The sequence below is a fragment of the Phyllostomus hastatus genome, unplaced genomic scaffold (assembly GCF_019186645.2).
Source record: "Phyllostomus hastatus isolate PE091 unplaced genomic scaffold, TTU_PhHast_1.1 phas_contig_1095, whole genome shotgun sequence".
In the NCBI taxonomy this organism is placed as follows: Eukaryota; Metazoa; Chordata; class Mammalia; order Chiroptera; family Phyllostomidae; genus Phyllostomus; species Phyllostomus hastatus.
Window position 1 is genome coordinate 104,746 of NW_025333520.1, and position 25,282 is coordinate 130,027.

The 25,282-nt window shown below is 37.8% G+C and overlaps 1 gene segment (V, D, J or C); it reads right to left on the minus strand.

Moving 5' to 3' along the window:
* Positions 1 to 7,489: 7,489 nt before the first annotated feature.
* On the minus strand, positions 7,490 to 8,203 carry LOC123816838. The segment is given in 2 exon segments: positions 7,490 to 8,004; positions 8,122 to 8,203. Coding segments are annotated over 2 exon segments (561 nt in total).
* Between the last annotated feature and the right edge of the window lie 17,079 nt (positions 8,204 to 25,282).

A 25,282-nucleotide genomic window follows, 5' to 3' on the forward strand; every position in this document is an offset into this window, starting at 1 on the left:
ATTGTCTTTTCATTTTGTTGATGGTTTCTTTTTCTGTGCAAATACTTTTTAGTTTGAAAGAACCCCATTTGTATATTTTTTCTTTTTGTTCCTTTGCCTCACGAGATAGACCAGAAAATATATATATTGCTATGAGAAATGTCCCACATTTTACTGTCTATGTTCACTGAAAATATGGAGAAGCTTGGGGCATGGAAAAATTATGAAAAGGTACAGATATTTCCAAGGTACCTCCTGCCCCCACATGCACACAGCCTCCTCCATTATGAACTTCCTCACAAGAGTGGTATATTTCTTACCCCTGATAAACCTACATGAATCACCCACATTCCTACTGAACTGTAGGGTTTACTCTCTGTGTTGTACATTCTATGGGTTTACACAAATGTATAATGGCCTGTATCCACCATTATAGGTAGTGTCATTGGGATTAATTTCAATAACCTACAAATTCTTTGTGCCCTTCTTAGTTATCCCTCCCACTCTCCTCAACCCCAGGCAATGGCTGGTCTTTTTACCACCTACATAGTTTTGCTTTTTCCATAATGTCATATGGTTGGAATCATACAGTATGTGGCCCTTTTAGATTGGCTTCTTTATTTAGTAAGATACATTTAACTTTTTTCTTTTCATATCTTCATAGCTCCTTTCATGTTTGGATAGACCACCACTTATCCATTCATGTACTGATGGACATTTTGGAGGCTTGCAAGTTTTATCAACTTAAAATAAAACAGCTATAAACACATGTGAGCAAGTTTTTGTGTGGACACAACTTTTCAACTCCTTTGAGTAAACCCAGGAGCACTGTTACTGGGTTTATATAGTAAGAGTATGTGTAGTTGTGTAAAAAAACTGTCAAACTACCTTACTGAAATACCCCATACATACACTTCCACTTTGTAACAGTTCACCAAGAAAGTTCACTGCTCCCCTTTGCTGCATGTCTAAGCCCCGGAGAGTGAAAGCATGTGCTGGCACAACAGGTGGTCCTGACTCCTGCTTACCTCACACACTCCATGCTGTGACCATGACCCTGAGCCTACATGTGCTTCTCTCCTGTGTCCTTCTGCCTTATGTATCTCCAAGACTCACACACATGTTCCATCCACTTATGGGACTTCCCTTATACAACACAAGTGCAAAGAGGAAATTAAGAATTTCAAGAAAATGATAATAGAATATAAACCACGACCAGGATTTCCTTCTGAAACTGCACAGGTCACAGGCCCAGGAAGCTGGATCTGATCCCATCTTCACTGGAGTCTCTCCATTTGTTTTCATCTTAATTTTTAGGGTCTTAGGCCTTCTATCAGTGTCCTAACATTACAGTAAAAACAGTGCAGCTTAGAATTCAATTGTTCCACATGCAAGTTTAAACTTCAGGTTTGGTGGCCAGAACTCTTTCCCTCTGGCTGTAACAGATAAGGGTGTTTTCAAGGTAGTCCTAGAAGCTTTCTGCTCCCTTTCTCAAATGTAAATATGTTACAATATCATAAGTAACAAATTCACTCAAGATGCAAAGAAGAACAATGGTATTTAATGGAACAGAATGAGAATTTTCAAGAGCTCTTCCATGCAAGGTGCAATCTAGCAATGCCCTGAATGTAATCCTCATACAGTGCTTGCGGGAGTGTACATTGATGCAACCTCTATGGAAAACTTTATGGATGTTCCTCAGAGAATTAGAATAGAGCTACCATAAGATCCAGCAACCCATCATCTGAGTATATATCTAAAAAATTTGCAAACACTGATTCATAAAGACGTATGTACACCTAAGATCAACTCCACGTTATTCACAATAGCCAAGACATGGAAATAGCCTTATTCCTCGATGGGTGATTAGATAAAAATGTTTGGTACCTATATACAGTGGAATGCTATTCAGCCATAAGAAAGGATGAAATACTGCCATTTGCCTTTGTGTGGATGGATCTTGAGAGTGTCATGTTAAGTGAAATGAGTTGGACAGAAAAGGACAAAAATCACAGAACTTCACTCATTTATAGGACATAAAACAGAAAGCAACAAATGAATAAACAAAAACTCATAGGCATAGACAACAATACGGTAGTGACGAGAGGGAAACAGAGTTCATGGGAGATTAAACAATGTAAAATGGCTGGTCAATTATACAGTGACAAGGGGAGATTAGGCTTTTGGAGGTGGGCATACTATGCAATATACAGGTGATGTATTATAAAATTCTACACCTCAAACATAGATGATGTTGTTAACCAATATCACCTCAATAAATTTAATTTTTTAAATGACCTAAATGGATATTTTGCTAGTGATGTATATAACACATTGTTCAAATTTATCAATAAGAATCATTTGAATAAGATGATTTTAAAGACTTCTGTTTCAAGTAGCTTAAAATATAATCTCTCATGTCACCCCAACTGCACCAATTTAATAATAATGTTAATTTAAGCAACTGACTTCTACTCAACAACCCTCACTTTACCCATGCATAAAATGAGAGTATTTATTTACAGGGTGTTATCAGTACTAAATAAATAATAACTAATAAATAAATAATAGTACTTTATAAATAATAAAGTGCCTGTGACTCAATTAAATTAATTTTTTCTTATATTTGTCATATCTAGGTTTGAATAAGTCTAATGCAAACTTTAAAAACTATCATATGGCCTCTCTTCCTTTTCCTTTGAAGTATAAACACCTGCAGTAAACTGAAAAAAATGAGTCATCTCTATTTATTTGCTGACTGCCATACATTTTCCAAACCTTTTTCAGCAATTTACATGTCATATATGTATAGTTTGCAGAGGAATGTGTTTTAATGGAAAATTAGATATTGGTACATTTATCAGTACATATTGATAATCAGTATTTATCAGTACATATTTATCAGTACATTATTGGTACATATTTTCATTGTTTCATATTATAGCTTTTTACCTGTAAAGCGATTTCAGGGAAGAAAAAGAAGGCAAAAGAAGTGAAATGACAGTGCTGAAGACTCTAATTTTAGGACAAAATAATATTTTGGAACATAAATTTGCAAACCCAAAGATGTGGAAGGTTAATATGGGCTCAACATGCCTCCCCCTTGGAAGGGGTGGAGCTGCAGGCCCAGCTGCAGTTTGGGCACAGGCTGCAGGTCACCTGGGAGCACTGTGCCTCTGCTGCACAGAAGTAAGAGGCTGAGTCTTCCAGCTGGGAGGTTGTGATGTGCAGTGTACTGTAGAGGTCCTTAGATTTCAGTGAGGAGCTTAACCTTCCAACCTGCTTTGACTCTGAAGTCAAGTAAAACAGACTGATGAGTTCACCACCAGGGTTCTGTCGGAACCACTGCACTCGTAACACTGTGGTAGAAAAATTGCATCTTAGCGTAGAGTTGGTTCCCTCCTGGAGGCTCAGGGCTGGAGGACCCTGCTCCACCTTCAGCCCTCTCACCCCTGCTTGGAAAAAAAAAGACACAAATGATATCACTGGGACAAATGATGCAACTTCTAGACTTGTAAAATATCCCAAGAAACACCCATGTGGAACCATCTAGAAGCTCTGTATAAGATCCCCCTGCCTTCTCCCACAACCAGCTGTGGACAACCCCAGTCCCCACCTAGAATGGCCCCAACTCACAGCAAACCTGGACCCACAGAAGCCATGGCAGAGCTCCCAGGTGTCTCTTCATGACTTATTGCACAGGCACTGTGCTGTCTCTGCCCCTGCTCTGAAGGATGTAGAGTCCTGGGCCCAAGCCAAGTTTCTTCCTTCAGTCAATATGCTCCACCACATTCACAGCACCAATCACATCTGAGCTCTGTCATTCATCTGAACAGCAAACTCCACCCACAGTGGCCCAGTGAAACAGCCCAGTCATGTCTCCAAAAGTCTGGGTATGAACAGTGGAGAATAGTAAAGAGTAATATATACAATGTATGAAGATATACATGTTGTTTTCTCCTAAAATACTTACATATAAGAAGTTTGTGAGATAATGTTGACAAATGGTGGATGATATTTCTGAAAGAATCAGTGTCTCGGGTATAATGTACACCCTTAAAGAATCCACAAAAGAGTGAACCTCCATTTCCCAAATTGCATGGTTTAATAGAGAATTTGACAATTCAGTCAATATTCTGATATAGGAAATATCTGACAAAGGAAATTCTGATATTCTGAATATTCTGAATAAAGGAAAGCTGATAGCATGTATTGTGCATTACACAAGTTAATCCATTTTATTAAATTCATAGAGTTCTAGAAACCAAGGCATATAGTCACTATCTACGTAGATAATGACTCCAACAAAATTAGCTTGAAGTATAAGAGAATGTGTGTCTAATGTCCACTATGACTTATTTTCCACTTCTCCCCACTCCTGTCCATGTCTTGGACACCCTGCTGACCCCCACAGCTGACTCTGATCCAACCACACTATGCTGGTCAAATTACTATTGTCCTCTCTCTCTTTTCTTACATTTTTCTTCTTCACTTTTTCTTCTGTTCTCTTTTTTTGTTGTTAATTTTTTCTTGTTCCTTCCACTTTCATGGAGATACATGAAAAGGTAGGATACATGGGGTATTGGAATAACTTTTGGGTTGCCAGTTTTGGGATATTTAGTCATAACAATTAAAAAATTAAAAACAGGTTATGGAGATGTTTTCTGTTGAGCTTCCATGCTCACAATGACCAGTCACATCCTCACTCCTGTGACTTGGCACAGGGATTTATTCCCACAGTGGATGTACAATGTATGCAGTCCAGCTTTCTCAAGTTTACACTGAGTGTCAGAGCTGAAAATCAGAGGTGAATTTACATAGACACTGTTACTCTCTCCTCATCTCTGCTGCCTATAATTTGACTGGCTTGCATGCTCACTGGTCTCCTTTCTTAAGTGCCCATTCAGCCTACAGACCATATGAAAGTTGTTTTTTGTAAAGCTTGCCTTGCCCCCTAGTGGGCCTCAACCATCACTGAAGAGAACTTTTGACCTGCTATCTCATCAGACACACTACCCCAACCTAATTCACTCCATGTTTCCTGATGCAAGAAATGCAGATCCTTAGAAAACCAAGTACCTCCCTAGACTGAATGGAGATAAAGAATGAATCAAATCCACCTGTATGATCTCATTGACCTCTGTTACCCCAATACATTTTAAAAAATCCTACTTTTAAAATGTTATTCCATTAAAAGTATTTTTTTAAAGATTTTATGTATTTATCTTTAGAGAGGAGAAGGGAAAGAGAAAGAGGGGAAGAGAAACATCCATTTATGGTTGCCTCTCACAAGCCCCCTACCTGGAACCTGGACAGCAACCCAGGCATGTGCGCTAGACTGGGAATTAAACCAGTAACCTTTTGGTTCTCAGGTGGGCACTCAATCCACTGAACCACACTGGCCAGCACTGAAAATTGTTATCTTAGAATAATTTGATAGATCTCATCTTGTGCTTTTTACCTCATTTCTTTACCTTAGATTGCAATGAGGTCTATAAAATTTTTATAATAGTGTATAAAATAGCCTGTAAAATAGTCTATAAAATTTTTGAAGCTTTAGTGTAAATGAGGTAATTAACTAAACCTTAAGAATATATAAAAGATAGCCTTGGCTGGTGGAGCTCAGTGTATTGAACATGGGCCTGGGAACCAAATGGTTGCTATTTCAATTCTCAGTCAGGGCTCTGCCTGGGTTGAAGGCCAGGTCCCCAGTATGGGGTGTGTGAGGCAACCACACATTGATATTTCTCTCCTTCTCTTTCTCCTTCTTTTCCTCTGTCTCTAAAAATAAATGTTAAAAAAATCTCCAAAGAAATAAATTAATTAACAAAAGAATATATGAGAGAGAATAAGCTCCAATTTGCAGGCTACTGGGGAAGATAATAATATACATAACTACACCATAGTAAAAGAGTATAACTCTAAGAGGATTGAAAACTAAGTTTTGGTCCCAGAGAAAGAAAACTGCTTATACTTGGGGTGCTGGACAAATCTCATCAATACATTAGGTGCCATTTTCTCTTTTTCTCCTTTATTGGTGAGAAGAATATAGAATATGGATAAACCTTTATAATGGTTTATGGCTATTCATTAATTTTAGCAAAAGGAAGAATTCATGAATATATGAATTATTAAAACTAATAAAACTTCACATATAGACTAAAATCCCCTTTGAATACCAATCTCAATTCCCAGTCTTCCATCACTTATTATTCTAATTCTTTTTTTATCCTGATCAATTTAGAGTTGATATCTTAGTGTTTTATTACCAAAAATATAAATGAACAGAAAATATATTGTGCACACATTTCTGTAACTTGTTTTATAAACTCAATAATAAATTCACATCTTATGTTAACACACACAGGTCCTTCTGCTGCAGTATATCCCTTATTATGGATATACTACTATGTAAATAGCCCTCTCTTAATGGACAAACCTCGCTTAATGGACAAAATGCTGATTTTTATCTATGAAATGCAACACTACAATAAGCATTTTTGAGCATTCATCTGTATTCACATGTGCATGTGTTTCTCTAGCAGAATAGACTAGGAAGATAAAAAGGAATGAACCCTGAGAAGAGGGTATAAAGTTAACTCCAAGCAGAGGGAAGATCAGGGACAAAGCTCTGAGGGAGAATGAAGCGAATTCATGTTCTGGTTCTTGTGTTGTATGACTGTGTTGCTTTTGAAGAAACATGTGTTGCTTCTACTATGCATTGGAACTATAGTTTAACAGTTGATTTGATACACTCCATCTGAAATCACTGTCCCAGTATACAGCTGGAGTGTTATTTTTTTCAACAATCCACTGAGGTCATTCTAAATATAAGAAATTAGCAAGAGTAAAGGTAATCCCAAAGAGAAGATATAGTAGGAGTAAATGTTACAGAATAACACACACAGAAATAATTTAAGGAAAATGGTCTAAGAAGACAAACCACTTTACATTTTTCAAATTGGCAGAGAGAAAAAGAAATTTTCATCAATGCAACAGAAGTCAGACTAAAAAGAAAAGAAAAAACAAGAGCATGACAAGCAAAACCAAAATGTTAGCAATGAGTCCAAATAAATCAGTAATCAAAATACATATAAAAATCAATTATTTGATTCAATCAAATTTTTAAAAATCTTGGTGCATATTGCTACAGAAGACTGTGCACAAGTTCTTAGTAAAAAGTTCAATCAAGGCAGGGTTTAATACTCTTGCTTTATAAGCCTCACATTTAGTTACTGTGAGAGCCATTTTAAAATCTTATTATATAAAAGGTTACATTAAAACCAAAGTGTCACAGGTTCGATTCCCAGTCAGGGCACATACCTGAGTTGCAGGCCATGGCCCCCAGCAACTGCACATTGATGTTTCTGTCTCTCTCTCTTTCTCCCTCCCTTCCTTCTCTAATAAATAAATAAATAAAATCTTTTTAAAAAGGTTACATTAAAAAATTGGCATCATACAATATCTTAAACATTTTAAGATTTCATTTTTATTTCCATGTTTCAGTGCATTATTCCCTAAGTGAAAACATCTTTTTGTCTTTAATATCCCTGTATGTATGCAAGTCTAATTTGCCTAACAACTCTATCAGTGTTCTTAAAGATTGGAAATTTGTACTGATGTCCTGTGCATTTGATGTTAAATAATGAAATCCACCAGAGGGGATCAAACAGTCATAGACACTCAGCAGCCAGAGTTTGTGCTCAGCTCCCCCTGCAGTTTCTGTCACTGTGTCACCCAGAGCACAGTAGTACACTGCCGAATCTGACTCCTCCACTGACTTTTTCTCCAAGTGAAAAGAATTTGGTTGTCTACGGTGTGTGGCTTCAAAACCTTTGCTGCTTTCCTTAACATTGGCCCTTGCGGCTTTCAGGAGGAGCTGTGGACCTTCTCCAGGATACTGAACATACCAGAAGAGAGTGGGGTAACCTGTGTATTCATAGGAGCAGTTTATGGTCAGGGAGACCCCTTTGGACAGGGTCACTTGGCCTTCTGTCTGGGTCACTGAGTCTCCGCGGGTTTGTCCTGAAGAAAAAAAAAGAAAACTCTGTGATCATGGTCATAAAGCTCTTAAATGAAACCAAAGTTTAAAGAGCTGCTGACAGGGGAAAGAATCTATATTTTAAGAGGCATGTTACTTACCAAACACTAAGAGAACCACAGTCACTAAGCCTGGAGATGAGTTCATCTCTACAGTGTTGCCTAAATAATGGTCTTGACACTTAACATGAGGAAATGTTGAAGTCACAGTGAAACACTGAGGCTTAGCCTACATTTCACCAGGGAATGTGTTTGTGTTAGGAAGTGTCACCCCCTGGTGGACAGGGACTGACAAGGTATGCATGTTTCTTAGCTTCCTCCCCAAATGGCAGTATGTTCTCATCTCTGATTTTACTCATGAGGCACATGTCTGCCTTCAGGTGATGCTTAGAAATCTGAACAATAGCATCCTAAGCTCTCAGGTCTGTTTTCCCTCCAGACAATACCTGACATGTAAGTACTTTAACAGAGCACCAAGGTATTTTTGTAATTAGAAGACATTGATTTTCTTGAGCATTTTAATACAGTACATTATATTTTCATGTACCCTGTGGGGACCTGCCTATAATCCATCAAATATCAGAAAATTTTGGGCTGAACTCAGAGGAAGTAATAAGAAGTCTAGTTTTCATTAATTCTTAACTGTCCAGCATTGTACCCCAGCATAGAATAGTGACTGACATTTCTTACATGCCTAGTAAATATTTGTTATATTAAATAGAAATAAACATCCTTTCACTGAGGATTCACTACCACATGACATACCATATTTTCTCAGTCTTCAAATATTATCAATTGTAAGAAATGTTATCTCTTTAATAAAATTTTCTAGGAGGAAGAAATCACAAATGAAGGTACTAAATCAGTAAAGAGTGATCTTAGAATCAATATCTTAATCTTCAACTATTTTCTTCCTTCCAAAGAAAGATAGCTAACAAATGTCAGTCAAGCAAAGAATACTAATCCCACAGCCTTAATGCAGATTTAGTATCAAAAATGCTTTCTACTACCATGTGTCTGCCACATTCTCTGCCCAGACTTTAATAACATAATTCCCCCCACACAGTAGAGAGGCCCACAGATGTGGAAATGCATGAAAAGCCTGGAGCATCCATTAGAACTCTCTTCCTTATCACCTATCAAACTATTAAAGAGATGCCAGCTATTGTTCATGCAACAGCTGATAGTAGAATCAATCAAGTGAGTGAAAGTTATGGATTCTGGGATCTCATCATTAGTTTCAAGAAACATATTTTCTGGGATTGAGACCCACTGATATGAAAATTTTAAAGCTCCCCGAGGTGGGTTTGTTACTGCGAGTCTGATACCCATTTACAAGATTTCATTTGTGGTAAGTGGCCTAGACCAAGGTGATCCTCAAAGATGAGGGAGAAAGTTCTGGGATGTGCATGGGGAAGTGTCCCTATGGCAACACAAATTTTTAAAAACTAGTCTTTTTGTATGAAGTGTCAACAGCAAAAGCAAGCACTTCTTTGGTTTACTTTTTATGGCCATTCATTTTATAAAACCAAACCAAAAACCACTGAGAATTATCAGGGTAAAGATCTGGAGAAGGGCACATTTTTCTGTAAACATTTATCCACAGACACAGAGATGGACGCTTAGTTCAGGCCATTTCCTGCAGTTTTCACTACACAGATTCAGATCAAGGAGCTTCTGGAGTCCTTGAGTCAACCTGTGAATAGTCTGCCGGAAGTGGACATAGGAAATCCAGGTTCAGATGCTTCACTTCTCCTCCACCTCCTAAGGTACATTCTCAAAACCTGCCACAAAACTATGCTAGAAAGGAATTCTGAAAAAGTAACTATCAACTTTTATTCTGATTTACAAGGGGAAAACAAAGTAAGTTGGGATAAAGTTGGGTTAAAAGTAAACAGTGCAGCACCTGGGTATACAGACTTGTTATGTGCACTTTTAGAAACATGAAATGTAAAGCCAATGAGAACCAAAAGAAATTTTATGCATTTTTTTATTTTTCTCTTTTTTAAAGTTTTTTTTTGTTTTTATTTTTGTTTATTTAATTGTTGTTCAAGTACCATTTCTCTATTTTACCCCCACCACTCACCTCCCCACCCCAACCATTCCCAATCCCCACCCTTGATCCTACCCCTCTTTGGTTTTGTCCATGTATCCTTTGTATGTGTTCCTGAAAACCTTTCCCCATTTTCCCGGATTATTGCCCCTCACCTCCCCTCTAGTTACTGGCCATATATTCTTTATTTCAGTGTTTTTGGTTATATTTTACTTGCTTGTTTGGTTTGTTGATTAGGTTCCAGTTAAATGTGAGATCGTATGGTATTTGTCTTTCACCATCTGGTTTATTTTCCTTAGCATAATGCTCTCCAGTTCCATCCATGCTGTCAGGAAAGGTAGGTATGGGAGGCCGCTCTGCGTGGCATGGGCTCAGCTCCCACTGGGAGATGCACAAGACCCACACCCACACATAGGTTTTCCTGTGGGGAATCAGGCCTGCAATGTACCTAGGACACTATGAGTCTTGTTTTTTGCTAAAACTCCCTCACCCTGAATTGAGGACATTTACTGCAAAGCAACTTCCTAAAAACCATGCTATAACTTCTAAGGATTAGTGTACTGGTCCAACTAATTTTACCTTTTCATTTGCAAATATCCTTCTTCTGTGATGTGATTACCAACATCCTCTCCTTTGTTTTCTGTATAAGGTAACCAGCTAAAGTGAGACTGTGCATAGTTAATGAGGACCTTCTTGGAATGTGCCCAGTAAGACAATAAAAGCTCATTGAAGCAAGGGCTGAGGCTTTTGCTTCCCTTGAGAGAAAAGCTATGCCGTCCCTTTTCCTCCACCGGACTTGGTAGTCCATGTGAATGTTTCATTTCATCCATAATGACGTGGACCTCATGAGCCGGGGTCCACATCAGGTAGGAACTCCTACTTTCTCTCTGCTGTGTAGTATTCCATCGCTTAAATGTACCACAGTTTTTTGATCCATTCATTTACTGATGGCCACTTAGGTTGCTTCCAGCACTTGGCTATTATAAATGCTGCTGCTATGAACTTTGGGGTGCATGGGTTCTTTGTAATTTTTTGCAGGGTTTTTAGGGTATACTCCCAACAGTGGAATTGCTGAGTCAAAAGACAGTTCCATTTCTAGATTTTTGAGGAAATTCCATACTGTTTTCTGTAATGGCTGCACTACTCTGCATTCCCACTAATAGTACACTAGGGTTCCTTTTTCTCCACATCCTCTCCAACGCTTGTTTGTTGATTTATTTATGATGGCCATTCTCAGTGGTGTGAAGTGGTATCTCATTGTGGTTTTAATTTTCATCTCTCTGATGTCTAGTGATGCTGACCATCTTTTCATTTGTCTCTGAATCTTTTTTATGTCCTTTTGGACAAGTGTCTGTTCAAGTCCTTTGCCCATTTTTTAATTGGGTTTTTGTCTTCCTGGAGTAGAGTCATGTGAGTTATTTCTATATTCTGGAGATCAAACCCTTGTCTGATGTATCATTGAAAAATATGTTTTCCCATATGGTTGGTTCTTTTTTCATTGGTTTCAATTTCTGTTGGCTTGGGGATGATGAACTTCTGTAACTTGACCTTATCGGAGAAGCACTTTATCTGTCCTTTCATTCTAAATGATAGCTTCACTGGATAGAGTAATCTTGGATGTACATCCTTGACTTTCATGACTTTGAATACTTCTTTTCAGCCCCTTCTTACTTGCCAGGTCTCTTTTGAGAAATCAGCTGACAGTCTTATGGGAGCTCCTTTGTAGGTAACTGTCTCCTTATCTCTTGCTGCTTCTAATATTCTCTCCTTATTTTTAATCTTGGGTAATGAAATCATGATGTACCTTGGTGTGTTCCTCCTTGGGTCCAACTTCTTTGGGACTCTCTGAGCTTCCTGGACTTCCTGGAAGTCTGTTTCCTTTGACAGATTAGGGAAGTTCTTCTTGATTATTTTTTCAAATAAGTTTTTAATTTCTTGCTCTTGCTCTTCTCCTGCTGGCACCCCTATGACTCAGATGTTGGAACATTTAAAGTTGTCCCATAGGTTCCTAAACCTCTCCTCATATTTTTTCAATTCTCTTCTTTCATTCTGTTCTATTTGAATGTTTATTTCTTCCTTCTGGTCGAAACTGTTGATTGGAGTCCCAGTGTCCTTCCCATTGCTCTTGGTTTTTTGTGCATTTTCATTTAATTCAGTTTTCATAGCCTTCACTCTTTCCTCTATTTAGCAACCATACTCAACCACTTTCTGTGAGCATCCTGATTACCAGTGTTTTAAACTGTGTATCTCATAGGTTGGCTATCTTTTCATCACTTATTTTTTCTGGAGCTTTAATCTGTTCTGGAGCTTTAATCTGCTCTTTCATTTGGGCCATTTTTTTGGTCTCCGCGCACCTGTTACATAGTAAGGGGCAGAGCCTTAGGTATTAGGCAGGGTGGGGCAACTCACATTGCTGCCTTGTGACACTGTATGTGGGGGAGGGGTCTGAGAGAGAACAATGCCACTTGCTGGATGCTCAGCCAGCTTTCAGTAACTTCCTCTGCTACCCACAAGCAAATTGGCCCTATTTGGTGCTGATTCCCAAGTGGGTGGGTTTGTGTAGTTGTAGGACCCCGTGGGTCTCTCCAATAAACTCTCCTATGAGGCTGGAGTTTTCCCCACCACCACAACCCCACAGGTTTTTTCAGTTGAAGGTTTTGAGGCTTTATTTCCCCACACTGGAATCCTGGGTTGTGCTGTCTTCACTTCCCAGTTGTTCCTGCCAGTGTATCCATATGCAAATGTGGTACTGACAGGTTCTCCAGCCATCACCTTGCCTTGAGTCCTCTCCACCCTAGCTGCCCATCTCCACTCCTCCTACTGGTCTGAATGAATGTTTCTTCTTTAACTGCTTCATTGTCAGACTTTCATACATTTCAATTTTCTGGAAGTTCTGGTTGTTTTTTGTTTTTAAGTTTGTTGTCCTTTTGGTACTGTGAGGACGCACAGTATATCTACCTATGCCTCCATCTTGGCCAGAAGTCCAAATTTTAATTGTAATGGTTTTGTAAATGCATAATTTTCATGCATTTATTTATAGTAAACAAATTTGTAAGAGATTTGATATGTTTAATATACTTGTGAAGCCATCACCACAATCAAGATAATGAATACAGGCATCAAAAAGTTTCCCATGTCTTTTTGGAACACTTCCCTCAATGTCTAACCACAACTCATTCCTGCTTTCTGGCAACATCTCTGTCAGAAATTAGTTTGCATATTTTATGATTTTGTGTTCTTTATTATTTGGCTGATTAGCACATTTATTAATACATAAATTAAAATATTATTTCTTTTATTTCTTTTCAAAATTCACAAAATAACCAAACCAAAAGCTACATTAATCAAAACAAGTGCACATCAATAAGAAATAATTACTGAAACAGACATTAAAATCTCATAAAAGTCAATCTTGGACAATATTAGGCAAATAGACTTTAGAACCTGGAAGAAATAGATGATGTTATAGAAAAATTGTTTATTAATTGACTTTAATAAAAATAGAAATTTTAAACAGACCAATGTACATAGAGGAAATGATTAAAATTACCAAAGAAATACCTAATACCTTTCCTCAAGCAAATTTATTTACTTATTTATTTAATTAGTTTTATCATTGTTCAATTACAGTTGTCCTGATTATTTTCCCAATTTTTCCTCTGCCCTACCTTCCCCCTGCTCCCACAGTTAGTCCCCACCCCATGTCCATGTCCATGGGTCATTTATACATGTTCCTTGACTAGGTTTCATCCCTTTCTTTCCCAGATCATTACCCTACCCACTCCCTTCTGGTCATTGTCAGTTTGTTTTTTATTTCCATGTCTTTGCTTCTATTTTGCTCATTTGTTTGTTTTGTTCATTAGATTACGTTTATATTTATAGGTGAGATCATGTGGCATTTGTCTTTCACTACCTGGCTAACTTCACTTAGTATAATATTCTCCAGTTCCATCCATGCTGTCATGAGGGGTAGGAGTCCTTCTTTCTTTCCGCTGTGTGGTATTCCATTGTGTAAATGTACAACAGTTTTTTGAACCACTCATTTACCAATGGACACTTAGGCTGTTCCCAGAACTTGGCTATTATGAATAATACAGCTATGAGCATGGGGGTGCATAGGTTCATTTGAATTGGTGTTTTGGGATTCTTAGGGTATAATCCCAGCAGTAGGATCACAGGATCAAAAGGCAGTCCATCTTTAGTTTTTACAGGAAACCCAATACTGTTTTCCACAGAGGCTGCACCAGACTCCATTCCCGCCAACAGTGTACTAGGGTTCCCTTTTCTCCACAACCTCGCTAGCACTTGTTGCTTGTTGATTTGTTAATGATAGCCATTATGACTGGTGTGAAGTGGTATCTCATTGTGGTTTTAATTTGTATCTCTCTGGTGGCTAGTGATGTTGAACATTTTTTCATATGCCTATGAGCCATCTTCTTGGAGAAGTATCTGTTCAGGTCCTTTGTGCATATTTTAATTGGGTTATTTGTCTTCTTGGTGTTGAGTCATACAAGTCCTTTATTTACATTGGAGATCAAACCCTTGCCTTAGGTATCATTGGCAAATTGTTTTCCCATATGGTTGGTTTCCTTTCTAGTTTGCTGATGTTTACCTTAGCCCTGCCAAAGCTTTTTAATTTGATGTAGTCCTATTTGTTTATTCTGTCCTTTATGTTCCTTGCTCCAGGGGACATGTCAGTGAAAATATTGCTGCATGGAATATTTGAGATTTTCCTGCCTGTGTTCTTCTCTAGGACTTTTATAGTGTCATGACTTACACTAAATCTTTTATCCACCTTGAATTTATCTTTATGTATGGTGTAGCTTGGTGATCAATTTCACTGTTTTTGCATGTAGCTGTCCAGATCTCCCAACACCATTTGCTGAAGAGGCGATTTTTATTACATTTTATGCTCCTGCCTACTTTGTCAGATATTAATTGACCAAACAGACATTGGTTTCTTTCTAGGCTACCTATTCTGTTTCATTGATCTATGTGTCTGTCCCTTTCTTTAAATATATTTTATTGATTATGCTATTACAGTTGTCCCATTTTCCTCCCTTTATTCCCCTCCAGCCTGCACACCTCCTCCCACCCACATTCCCCCCACTTTAGTTCATGTCCATGGGTCATACATATAAGTTCCTTGGCTTCTACATTTCCTACACTATTCTTAACCTCCCCTGTCTGTTTTCTACCTACCATTTATGCTACTTATTCTCTGTACCTTTTCCCCCTCTCTTCCCCTCCCACACCCCTGTTGATAACCCTCCATGTGATCTCCCTTTCTGTGGTTCTGATCCTGTTCTAGTTGCTCACTTAGTTTGTTTTTGTTTTTGTTTTAGGTGTGGTTATTAATAATTATGAGTTTTCTGTCATTTTACTGTACATGTTTTCTATCTTCTTTTTCATAAGTCCCTTTAACATTTCCCATAATAAGTGCTGGGTGATGATGAACTCCTTTAACTTGACCTTATCTGAGAAGCACTTTATCTGCCCTTCCATTCTAAATGAAAGCTTTGCTGGATAGAGTAATCTCAGATGTAGGTCCTTGCCTTTCATGACTTGGAATACTTCTTTCCAGCCACTTCTTGCCTATAAGATTTCTTTTGAGAAATCAGCTGATAGTCTTATGGGCACTCCTTTGTAGGTAGGTAACTGTCCCCTTTTCTCTTCCTACTTCTAGGATTCTCTCCTTATCTTTAATCTTGGCTAATGTAATTATGATGTGCTTTGGTGTGTTCCTCCTTGGGTCCAACTTCTTTGGGACTTTCTGAGCTTCTTGGACTCCCTGGAAGTCTATTTCCTTTGCCAGATTGGGGAAGTTTTCCTTCATTATCAGTTTAAATAACTTTTCCACTTGTTGCTCTTCCACTTGTTGCTCTTCCTTATAGGGGTACCTTCTGGTACCCCTATAATTTGGATATTGGAATATTTAAAGATGTCCTGGGGATTTCTAAGCCTCTCCTCATTTTTTCTTTGAATTCTTGTTTCTTCATTCTATTCTGGTTGAATGTTTCTTTCTCCCTTCTGGTCCAAACTGTTGATTTGAGTCCCAGTTTCCTTCCCATCACTATTGGTTCCCTGTACATTTTCCTTTTTTTTCACTTAGCATAGCCTTCATTTTCTCATCTAATTTGTGACCAAATTCAACCAATTCTGTGAGCATTCTGATTACCAGTGTTTTGAACTGTGCATCTGATAGGTTGGCTATCTCCTGGTTGCTTAGTTGTATTTTGTCTGGAGTTTTGATCTGTTCTTTCACTTGGGACATTTTTTTTTCCCTCAGCGCACCTATTACATAGTAAAGGATGGTGCCTTAGGTGTTCACTGGGGTGGGGTAACCCAAATCCCTGGGTTGTGATGCTGTATGTAAGGAGAGGGTCCGAGAAGGAACACTGGTGCTTGCTGTGCTGCTCTCTGCCAGATTTCAGTCACTTCCCCCTTCTACCCACAAGCAAAGTGGGCCTTCTGGTGCTGATTCCTGGTTGGGTAGGCTTGCGTACATTCTAGAACCCTGTGAGTCTTTCCAATGAACTCTCCTGTGAGGCTGGGAGTTTTTTCCACTTCTGCCTCATCCCCCACAGGTGTTTTCAATCAGTAGTTTGAGGTTTTATTTCCCTGCACTGGGACCCTGAGTTGTGCGGTCTGTTTCCCTCCCCAGCTGTTCCTCCCGGTTTATCTGCATGCAAATGTGGGACTGCCTGCTCCACCAGCCACTGTCTTGCTGGAGTCTTCTCTGCCCAGCTGCCTGTCTCCTCCCCTCCTACTGGTCTGCATGAATGTGTCTTCTTTATCTCCTTGGTTGTTGGACTTCCATATAGTTTAATGTTCTGTCAGCTTTGGGTTTTTTTTTTAATTGTTGTTGTCCTCCTTTTGGTTGTGTGAGGAGGCACAGTTTGTCTACCTACACCTCCATCTTGGCCTGTAGTCTATGTATCTGTTCTTATGCCAGTACCAGACTGTTTTGATTACCGTGGCCTTGTAATATAGTTCAATATCACGTATTGTGATCCCTCCTACTTTGTTCTTCTCTCTCAGATCTGCTGAGGTTATTCAGGGTTGTTTCTGGTTCCATATAATTTTTTGAATTTTTTGTCCTAGATCTGTGAAATATGTCATTTGTATTTTATTAGGAATTGCATTAAATCTATAGATTGCTTTTGGTAATATGGACATTTTAATGATGTTAAATCTTCCAGTCCATGAAAACAGTATATGCTTCAATTTATCTGTATACTCCTTAATTTCTTTCTTCAGTGTTCTTTCTTAATTTCTTTCTTCAGTTTCTTAGCACAGATCTTCTACCTTCTTGGTTAAGTTTGTTCCTACATACTTTATTGTTCTTGTTGCTATTGTAAATGGGATATTTTATTCCTAGTTTCTATTTCTGATATTTCATTGCTGATGTACAAAAAAATGCCTTCAGGTTTCCAATATTGGCTTTGTATTGTGTTGTTTGACCTGATTCACTTATTAGGTTGAGTAGTTTCTGGGTGGAGTCTACAGGGTTTTTCTACATATACTACCATGTCATTTGCAAACAGTGACAGTTTAACATCCTCCTTTCCAACTTGGATGCCTTTTATTTCTTTTTCTTGTCTGATTGCTGTGGCTGGCACTTCCACTACTATGTTGAATAGATGGTGAAAGCAGACACTCTTGTCATATTCCTGATCTTAGGGGGAAAGCTTCTAGTTTTTGCCCATTGAGTATGATGTTGGCTGTAGGTCTGTCATATTTGGCCTTTATTATGTTGAGGTATGCTCCCTCTACTCCCACTTTGCTGACTGTTTTTATCATAAATGGGCACTGTACTTTATCAAATGCTTTTTTGACATCTATTGATATAATCATGTGATTTTTTGCCTTTCCTTTTGTTTATGTGATGTATTGTTATTTAACTTGTGAATACTGTACCATCCTTGTATCCCTGGGATGAATCCCTCCTGGTCATGGTGTATGATCTATTTATGTGTTGCTAGATGCAGTTTGCCAATATTTTGTTAAGGACTTTAGCATCTATGTTCATCAGCGATATTGGCCTGTAGTTTATTTTCTTTGTTGTGTCTTCACCTTCTTTTTAAATTAGAATAATATTGGCCTCATAAAAAGAGTTTGGAGTCTTCCTTCTCTTGGATTTTTTGGAATAATTTGAGCAAGATAGGAGTTAGCTCTTCCCTAAATGTTTGGTAAAATTTGCCTGTGGAGCCATCTGGTCCAAGGCTTTTGTGTGCTGGGAGTTTTCTGATTACAACTTTAATTATACTAGCTATTAAAGTCTACTCAGGTATTGTGTTCCTTCTCATTCAATTCTGGAAGATTATGTGTTCTAGAAATTTGTCCATTTCACCTGCATTGTCAAATTTCTAGGCATATAGTTGTTTGTAGTAATTTCTGACAATCCTTTGTATTTCAGAGTATCAGTTGTAATTTCTTCTCTTTCATTTCTAATTTTATTTATTTGAGTCATCTCTCTTCTTTTCTTGATGAGTTTGAGTAAAGGCTTGGTGATTTTGTTTATCTTTACAAAAAATAGCTCCTGGATTTACTGATCTTTTGAATTGTCCTTTTAGTCTCTGTGTCATTTAATCCTGCTCTGATCTTGATTATTAACTTCATTCTACTCACTCTGAGTTTTGTTTGTTTTTGTTCCTCTAGTTTTCATAGATGTTCTGTCTGGTTGTTTATTTGAAATTTTTCTGTCTTTTTTGGGTAGGCCTGTGTTGCTCTCAACTTCCCTCTCAGGACTGACTTCTCTGTGTCCCATAGGTTTTTTACTGTTGTGTGTTAAGTTTCATTTGTTTCCAGAAACTTTTGATTCCTTCCTTGATCTGATTGTTAACCCATTCATCATTTAATAGCATGTTATTCAGTCTCCATGAATTTGAGTGTTTTTGAGTTTGTTCCTTGAGGTTGGTTTCTAGTTTCAAGTGATTGTGATCCAATAAAATGCATGATATAATTTCAATTTTCTTTAATTTGTTGAGGTTTGTGTTGTGTCCTGCCATGTGGTCTATGTTGAAAATGTGCCATGTGCATTTGAAAAGAATGAGTATTTTGCTTCTTTGGGGTGAAAAGGTCTGTGTAAGTAACTCAATTGATCTAGAGTTTCATTCAGTGCCACAATATCCTTGTTGATCCTTTGTTTGAAAGATCTATTCATTTTTGAGAGTGGGGTGTTAAAATCCCCTAGTATAAGTGTGTTACTGTTGATAGCTTTCTTGAAGTCCTCCAAGATTTTCCTTATATATTTGGGTGCTCCTCTGTTATGTGCATATATGTTTATAATGTTTATATCTTGATGGTTTCTTCCCTTAAGTATTATGAAGTGTTCTTCTCTGTCTATTTTTATGGCCTTTATTTTGAAATCTACTTTGTCTGATATAAGTATTGCTTCCCCTGTTTTTTTTTTTCATCTCCATTTGTTTGGAATATTTTCTTCCATTCCTTCACTTTCAGTCTGTGTAGATCTTTTGTTCTGAGGTGGGTTTCTTGTAAGCAGCATATATGTGGTTCGTGTTTTCTTATCCATTCAGCTACCCTATGTCTTTTGATTGGAGCATTTAATACATTTACATTTAAGGTTATTATTGACAGGTACTTATTCAATGCTATTTTTGCTTTGTATCTGTGTTCCTCTCTCTCCCTCACTCTTTTTCTACATCTCCTCCATGTAGTTTCTTTAGTATGTCCTTGCTATGCTGATTTGGTGGAAATGTATTCTATTAGCCTTCTTTTGCCAGTGAAACTCTTTATTTTTCCTTCTATTTTAAATGAGAGCTTTGCTGGGTAGAGAGCTTTTCTTGGTTGCAGGCCTTTGCTTTTCGTTTCTTTGAATATTTCTTGCCATTTCCTTCTGGCTTGTAGTGTTTCTGTTGAGAAATTATCTGATAGCCTTATCAGAGCTGCCTTGTATGTTACTATCTGTTTTTCCCTTGCTGCCTTTAAGATTTTCTCTGTCTTTAAATTTTGTCATATCAATTATGATGTGTCTTTGAGAAGATCTCTTTGGGTTCATCTTAATTGGGACCCTCTGTGCTTCCTGGACTTGCATGACTTTTTCTCTCATCACATTGTGGAAGTTTTCTGCTGTTGCTTTTTCAAATAGGTTTTCTATCCCTTGTTCCCCTTCTTCTCCTTCTGGTATTCCTAGTGTATGGATATTATTATGTTTCATGTTGTCCTGCAGCTCTCTTAAGCCCTCTTCATTTTTTTTAGTCTTTTTTCCTTTTCTAGCTCTTTGAGAGTCTTTTTCTACCTTTTCTTCCAGCTCACTAATTCAATCCTCTGTTTCATCCAGCCTGATTTTAATTCCTTCTACTGTGTTCCTCAGTTCAGCAATTGTATTCTTCATTTCCTCCTGGATCTTATTGATAGTTTTTTAGTCCTTTTCATGCTGATGTAGTTCATAGTAAGTTCCTTGTAGCTTCCCCGTAGTTCTTTGTAGTTCTCACTCAGCTCATTGAGCTTCCTTAGAACCATTATTTTGAACTCAATGTCTGATAGACTATTAATTTCTATTTCTTTGAGCACTCTTTCTGGGAATTACTCCTTTCCTTTCAGTTGTGGGTTGTGTCTTTGTATACCTATTTTAAGTATTCTTCTTGTTTGTTTCTGCATGTTAGATTGGTCTGCTTTGACTCCCTGTCTTTGTAGTGTGACCTTCTGTGGTAGAAGATGTGTGGGACTCAGTGGTGCAATCTTCTTGGTCTCCTTAACTTGATGCTCTTGAGATGCCCTTTATACTATTTATGTTGGCTCTGTGGTTGTAATTGAGTTTTGCTTGTTGTTGGGTTATTCTTCAATGGGTTCTTCCCTCCAGTTGGCTGACTGAGTCACTCTGCCACCATATCTTGTATACTGTTGTACAGGTGCTGCCAGAACAGAACCACACAGCTCAGGAAAGAAACCCATACTCACAGTAATAACCCCCACCCACAACCACACTATCAAGAGCTAATAAGCTAATATTAATAAAGGTGTAAAGCAATTAAGACTACTATAAGAAAGGAGAAATGAATATGTGATGATGAACTGAAAGAAAAGTAATTTTTTGAAGGAAGCAGGAAGAGCAATATTGAGAGTAGGGAATAGAGACAAGGTGAAGAGAGAAAGAAAATAAAATTCACATCATAAATAATAAATGAAGAGGGAAGGCAGAATGGAGTAAAAGAGGGGAAGTGTATAGTATCAGATTTAAACTGAAATATATATGTATTTATATTTATATGTAAAATATAAATATATATTTACTAATATATAAAATTAAATAATATATTTATTTAATATCATTTTATATATTTAATGTATTATATATTTGTGTATAGATGGAGAGAGAAACAATAATGAAATATATACACATATATACACATATATATGTATGTGTATATATATATATATATGGACCTCATTGGAGAAAAAGATCCACCACAGTATTAGAGATGTCTATGGAAAAGAGAAGTTATTTTGAGAACATAGACAGAGGCAGAATATTAAGATTGATGAATGAAAACCAGGGTAAGACAGGGAAAATTTAACATTTGGGGAAAAAAGGGGCAGAAGGCAAAATGGAGTAGGAGAGGTGGACAGTAGAATTTGAGATTTGAAATACAAAAATAGTGACTATCTAGAAATAAGATTGAATAAATGCACCCAAAACCACCTGATTCACAACCAGTGAGCAAAGACTGATAAAAATGGAGAGGAAATAAGGGTAATTTTAAGATGGGAGAAAGAATAGGAGATGATTAATGACAACCACAAATGTTTTGGGAGGCTGGAGAGGGTAGACACAGTAAGAGTGCAGAATAGAAACAAGTCATAGGAAGAGAGAAAATAGAATTTAAAACAAAAATAAGAAGAGGAAGGAACAAGGGAAAATGGAGTAAGAGAAGGGAAGAGCAAAACATGAGATCTGAAATAAATAATAATATAAAACATGGTGACATATTGAAGGATAAGAAATGAATATTTAAAAGGTATGCAGGAGAGAAGATAGCATCTTGTTGTGCCTGTCCCTATTCTCTCTACTCTGTTGGGTATAGTACATCAGGACCCAAGAAACTGGTTAGCTCATACTGTCTGGTAAAGGGCCCTTTCAAAGCTTTTTCTGCTTTCCGCTGTGGAACTGTACCTAGCAAGAGACTCCAGAGCCTGGACTCACTGATCTGCATACCCTGTAATCCCTCAGGGGGGCTGGGCTTGTCTGTCCTATTGTGTGAGAATATCTAGCTGGCTGCAGCAAATCTCCAGCATTCAGATCCTGCCTTCTAGTCCTGAGCCTGCCACTCTCTAACAGGAAGTTTGGCCTGAATTCTCCATTCTGAAGAGCATTCTGCTCACAAGCTGTGCTGGGTTGGGTACCATTCCTTCAGTGCACTCTATCCCTCTGAGATTTTAGTTAGCAGAGCCATTGCAACCACATGCACAGGCTTGCAAGCCCCAGGTCCCTGCTGAGTCTCAGGTCTCACCTTACCTCCACTTTTAAAAGATTTTCTATGAGGCCTCCATACTATAGCACCAGTCCCTTGGGGGCCTGTTCTCTACATGCTTCCCCTCCCCAAAAATCACAGGGTCTCTCATGGTCATGTCTGGCCACCACCTTTCAGAGCCTCCAATAGTTTTAGATAAAGTTTCTCTCTGGATATTTCCTGGATGATGTTGGGAAGAGCCCTGCAGTTATACTATAACACAGGGCAGTGGTGGAATGCTGACTCTGCTCCCTCCAGAGATCTTCAGCCTTGGGCAGACCTGCTCTCACCATGCTGTTTCTGGAGCCACACCTCCAAGGTCTTCTCTCTCTGCCCTAATAACTTGCGACTCTTAAGCCAATCCACAGCCACCCCAACTCTGAACAGCCAGAAGTGCTGGGTTGGACAGCGATGGTGGCTCCACTTAGAAAGCTGGGGCTGCCAGGCAGTCTGGTTTTTTCCCGCTTGCTGCACACTCCCCATGCTCTCATCCACATATATGCTTACACACATATGCTCTCACTCAGTCTCTGCTCTGTGTTTAGACTGCAAGTACTGTCAGGGTCTGTGAACAAGAGGACGGAGCTGCCCATTACTGTGCTGCCATCCTGGATATCTGCATATTTTATAATTTTACAAGAATGGAATCATATGTTCTCCTTTACCTGGCCTCTTTCTGTCAGCATAAATATTTTGAAATTCTACCATGGCCTCATAAGTGTCAATAGTTCATTCTGTTTTGTTGCTGAGTCCTATTCCATCACACAGAGATAAAACAATTTATTTACATGTTCACCTTTTGATGTACATTTTTGTTGGTCCCAGTTTGGGGCTGCTACAAATAAAGCTACCATAAACATATGTGCGTAAGGTTAAAAAAAAACATATGCTATAATTTCTCTTTGGTCAATACCTGAAAGTAGAATGGCTGGATTTATGATAGATTTACTATTGGCTTTGTTAAAATTAATTACTTGTTCTAGTAGCACTTTTGCACATATCTTTAGGTTTTCTACTAGATGGTCATGATATCTGTGGATTAAGATAGGTTTATGTCTCCCTTTCTGAACTGCATGCTTTTGTTTCTTTCTCTTGCCTTACTGCACTGCCAGAACCTCTACTACAATACTAAATACAGAGGTGAGAGACAAAATTCCTGATCTTAGGAGGAAAGCATTCAGTCTTTTGCCACCAAGCATGACATTAGCTGCAGGTTTTGTAGAGACCTTTCATGAAGTTGGAGAAATTGCCTTTGATTCTGAATTTGCTGGAAGTTCATAATGAGGAATGGAGGCTGTATTTCTCAAGTACTTTTTCTGTACCTAGTGAGGTTACTTTCATTAATTGATCATTTGTTGAATATCAATCTCTCTGAGTATATTATTGATAAATTGTCACAATCAAATATTAAAGAAGACATTACTTTTCCATTTAACACACAATGAAACAGAGCTCACAAATGCCTTGAAAGCATGTGTCAGAGCTACCAGCATTCACCACAGTTCTCTCTGATAGCAAAATATGCTTCTTGGTTTTTTCACTGCTGATTATTTTCAGAGAAAATTTGATAGAAAGACTAGAAGGTAGCAAAATTACTTCTTGAGCCTTTGAAATATATCAAGACTCCATGTCAGTAGGCTCTTCATTTATGCAAATGAAACTAATAAAAATAAATAATTGCAGGATTTTCTTTTTTTCAAAAAAAGGGAGAGGGAAACATGAAGGACTCAAATGGCTTTTCAAGAGCAGACCATGTGGTAGTGTCCTGACCATTCCTTTTAGACTAATTATTAGTCATGTGACTTGAAGAGTGCACTGCAGCAAGGGTGACAAACTTTTCCAGACTTCTGTGAGTCACCAGGAAACTGAAACTTCATTCATGGCTGGTAATCACTTTCTTTCTCTGTTCTTTAAAACGTGCTTGTGATGATAAAGCAGTCTAGACCACGGTTCTTCAAATTAACCAGTATAAAGTTGTTCTCAAAATTTTTTAAAGGATTGCTCTATGATTCAGCAATTCTGCTTCTGAGAGAATACTCAAAAATGGAAAGAATTAAGGTTTATACTCAAAATATTGATATATTTATATACATTTTCCCACCAAAATGTGGAAGCAACACAAATGTCTGTCAACAGATCAATGGATAAACAAAATGTGGCATACATGTACACTGGTATATTTTTTAAGTTTAAAAAGGAAAGAAATTCTGACATAGGCTTCAACATGGGTGAACCAGCAGGACATTATGGTAGGTGAAATAAGTTACAATGTGACCAATATTGCTGGATCCCACTTTCATGAGGTATCTAAAATACTCAAACTCAAGAATGATGACTGAAATAGTAGTTGCCAGAGGCTGAAGGGATGAAGAAATGGAATGTTATTGTTTAAGGAGTGCAAATTTTCAGTTTTTCAACATGAATACACTTCATTAGATGAGACTGTGGTGCTTCTTGAGCAACAAAGTAAACATGTTTAATACCACTCAATTGTAAACCTAAAATGTAAAACTTTATGTTAGAATGGAAAAATTTTAAGAACATTCAAAAATCTTAAAACACTCATTTTCAGAATTTTTACTAATCACGTCTGCTTTCCAAACACAAATATAAGATGGAGTTTACAATACAAGATCATTTATTAAACATCCATGATCATTCAAATTTTAAGGCACTGAGACAATGGGGTTAGAGGTAAGTGGAGGAAATATTAGAAAATGAGGATTTTGGATTGTGG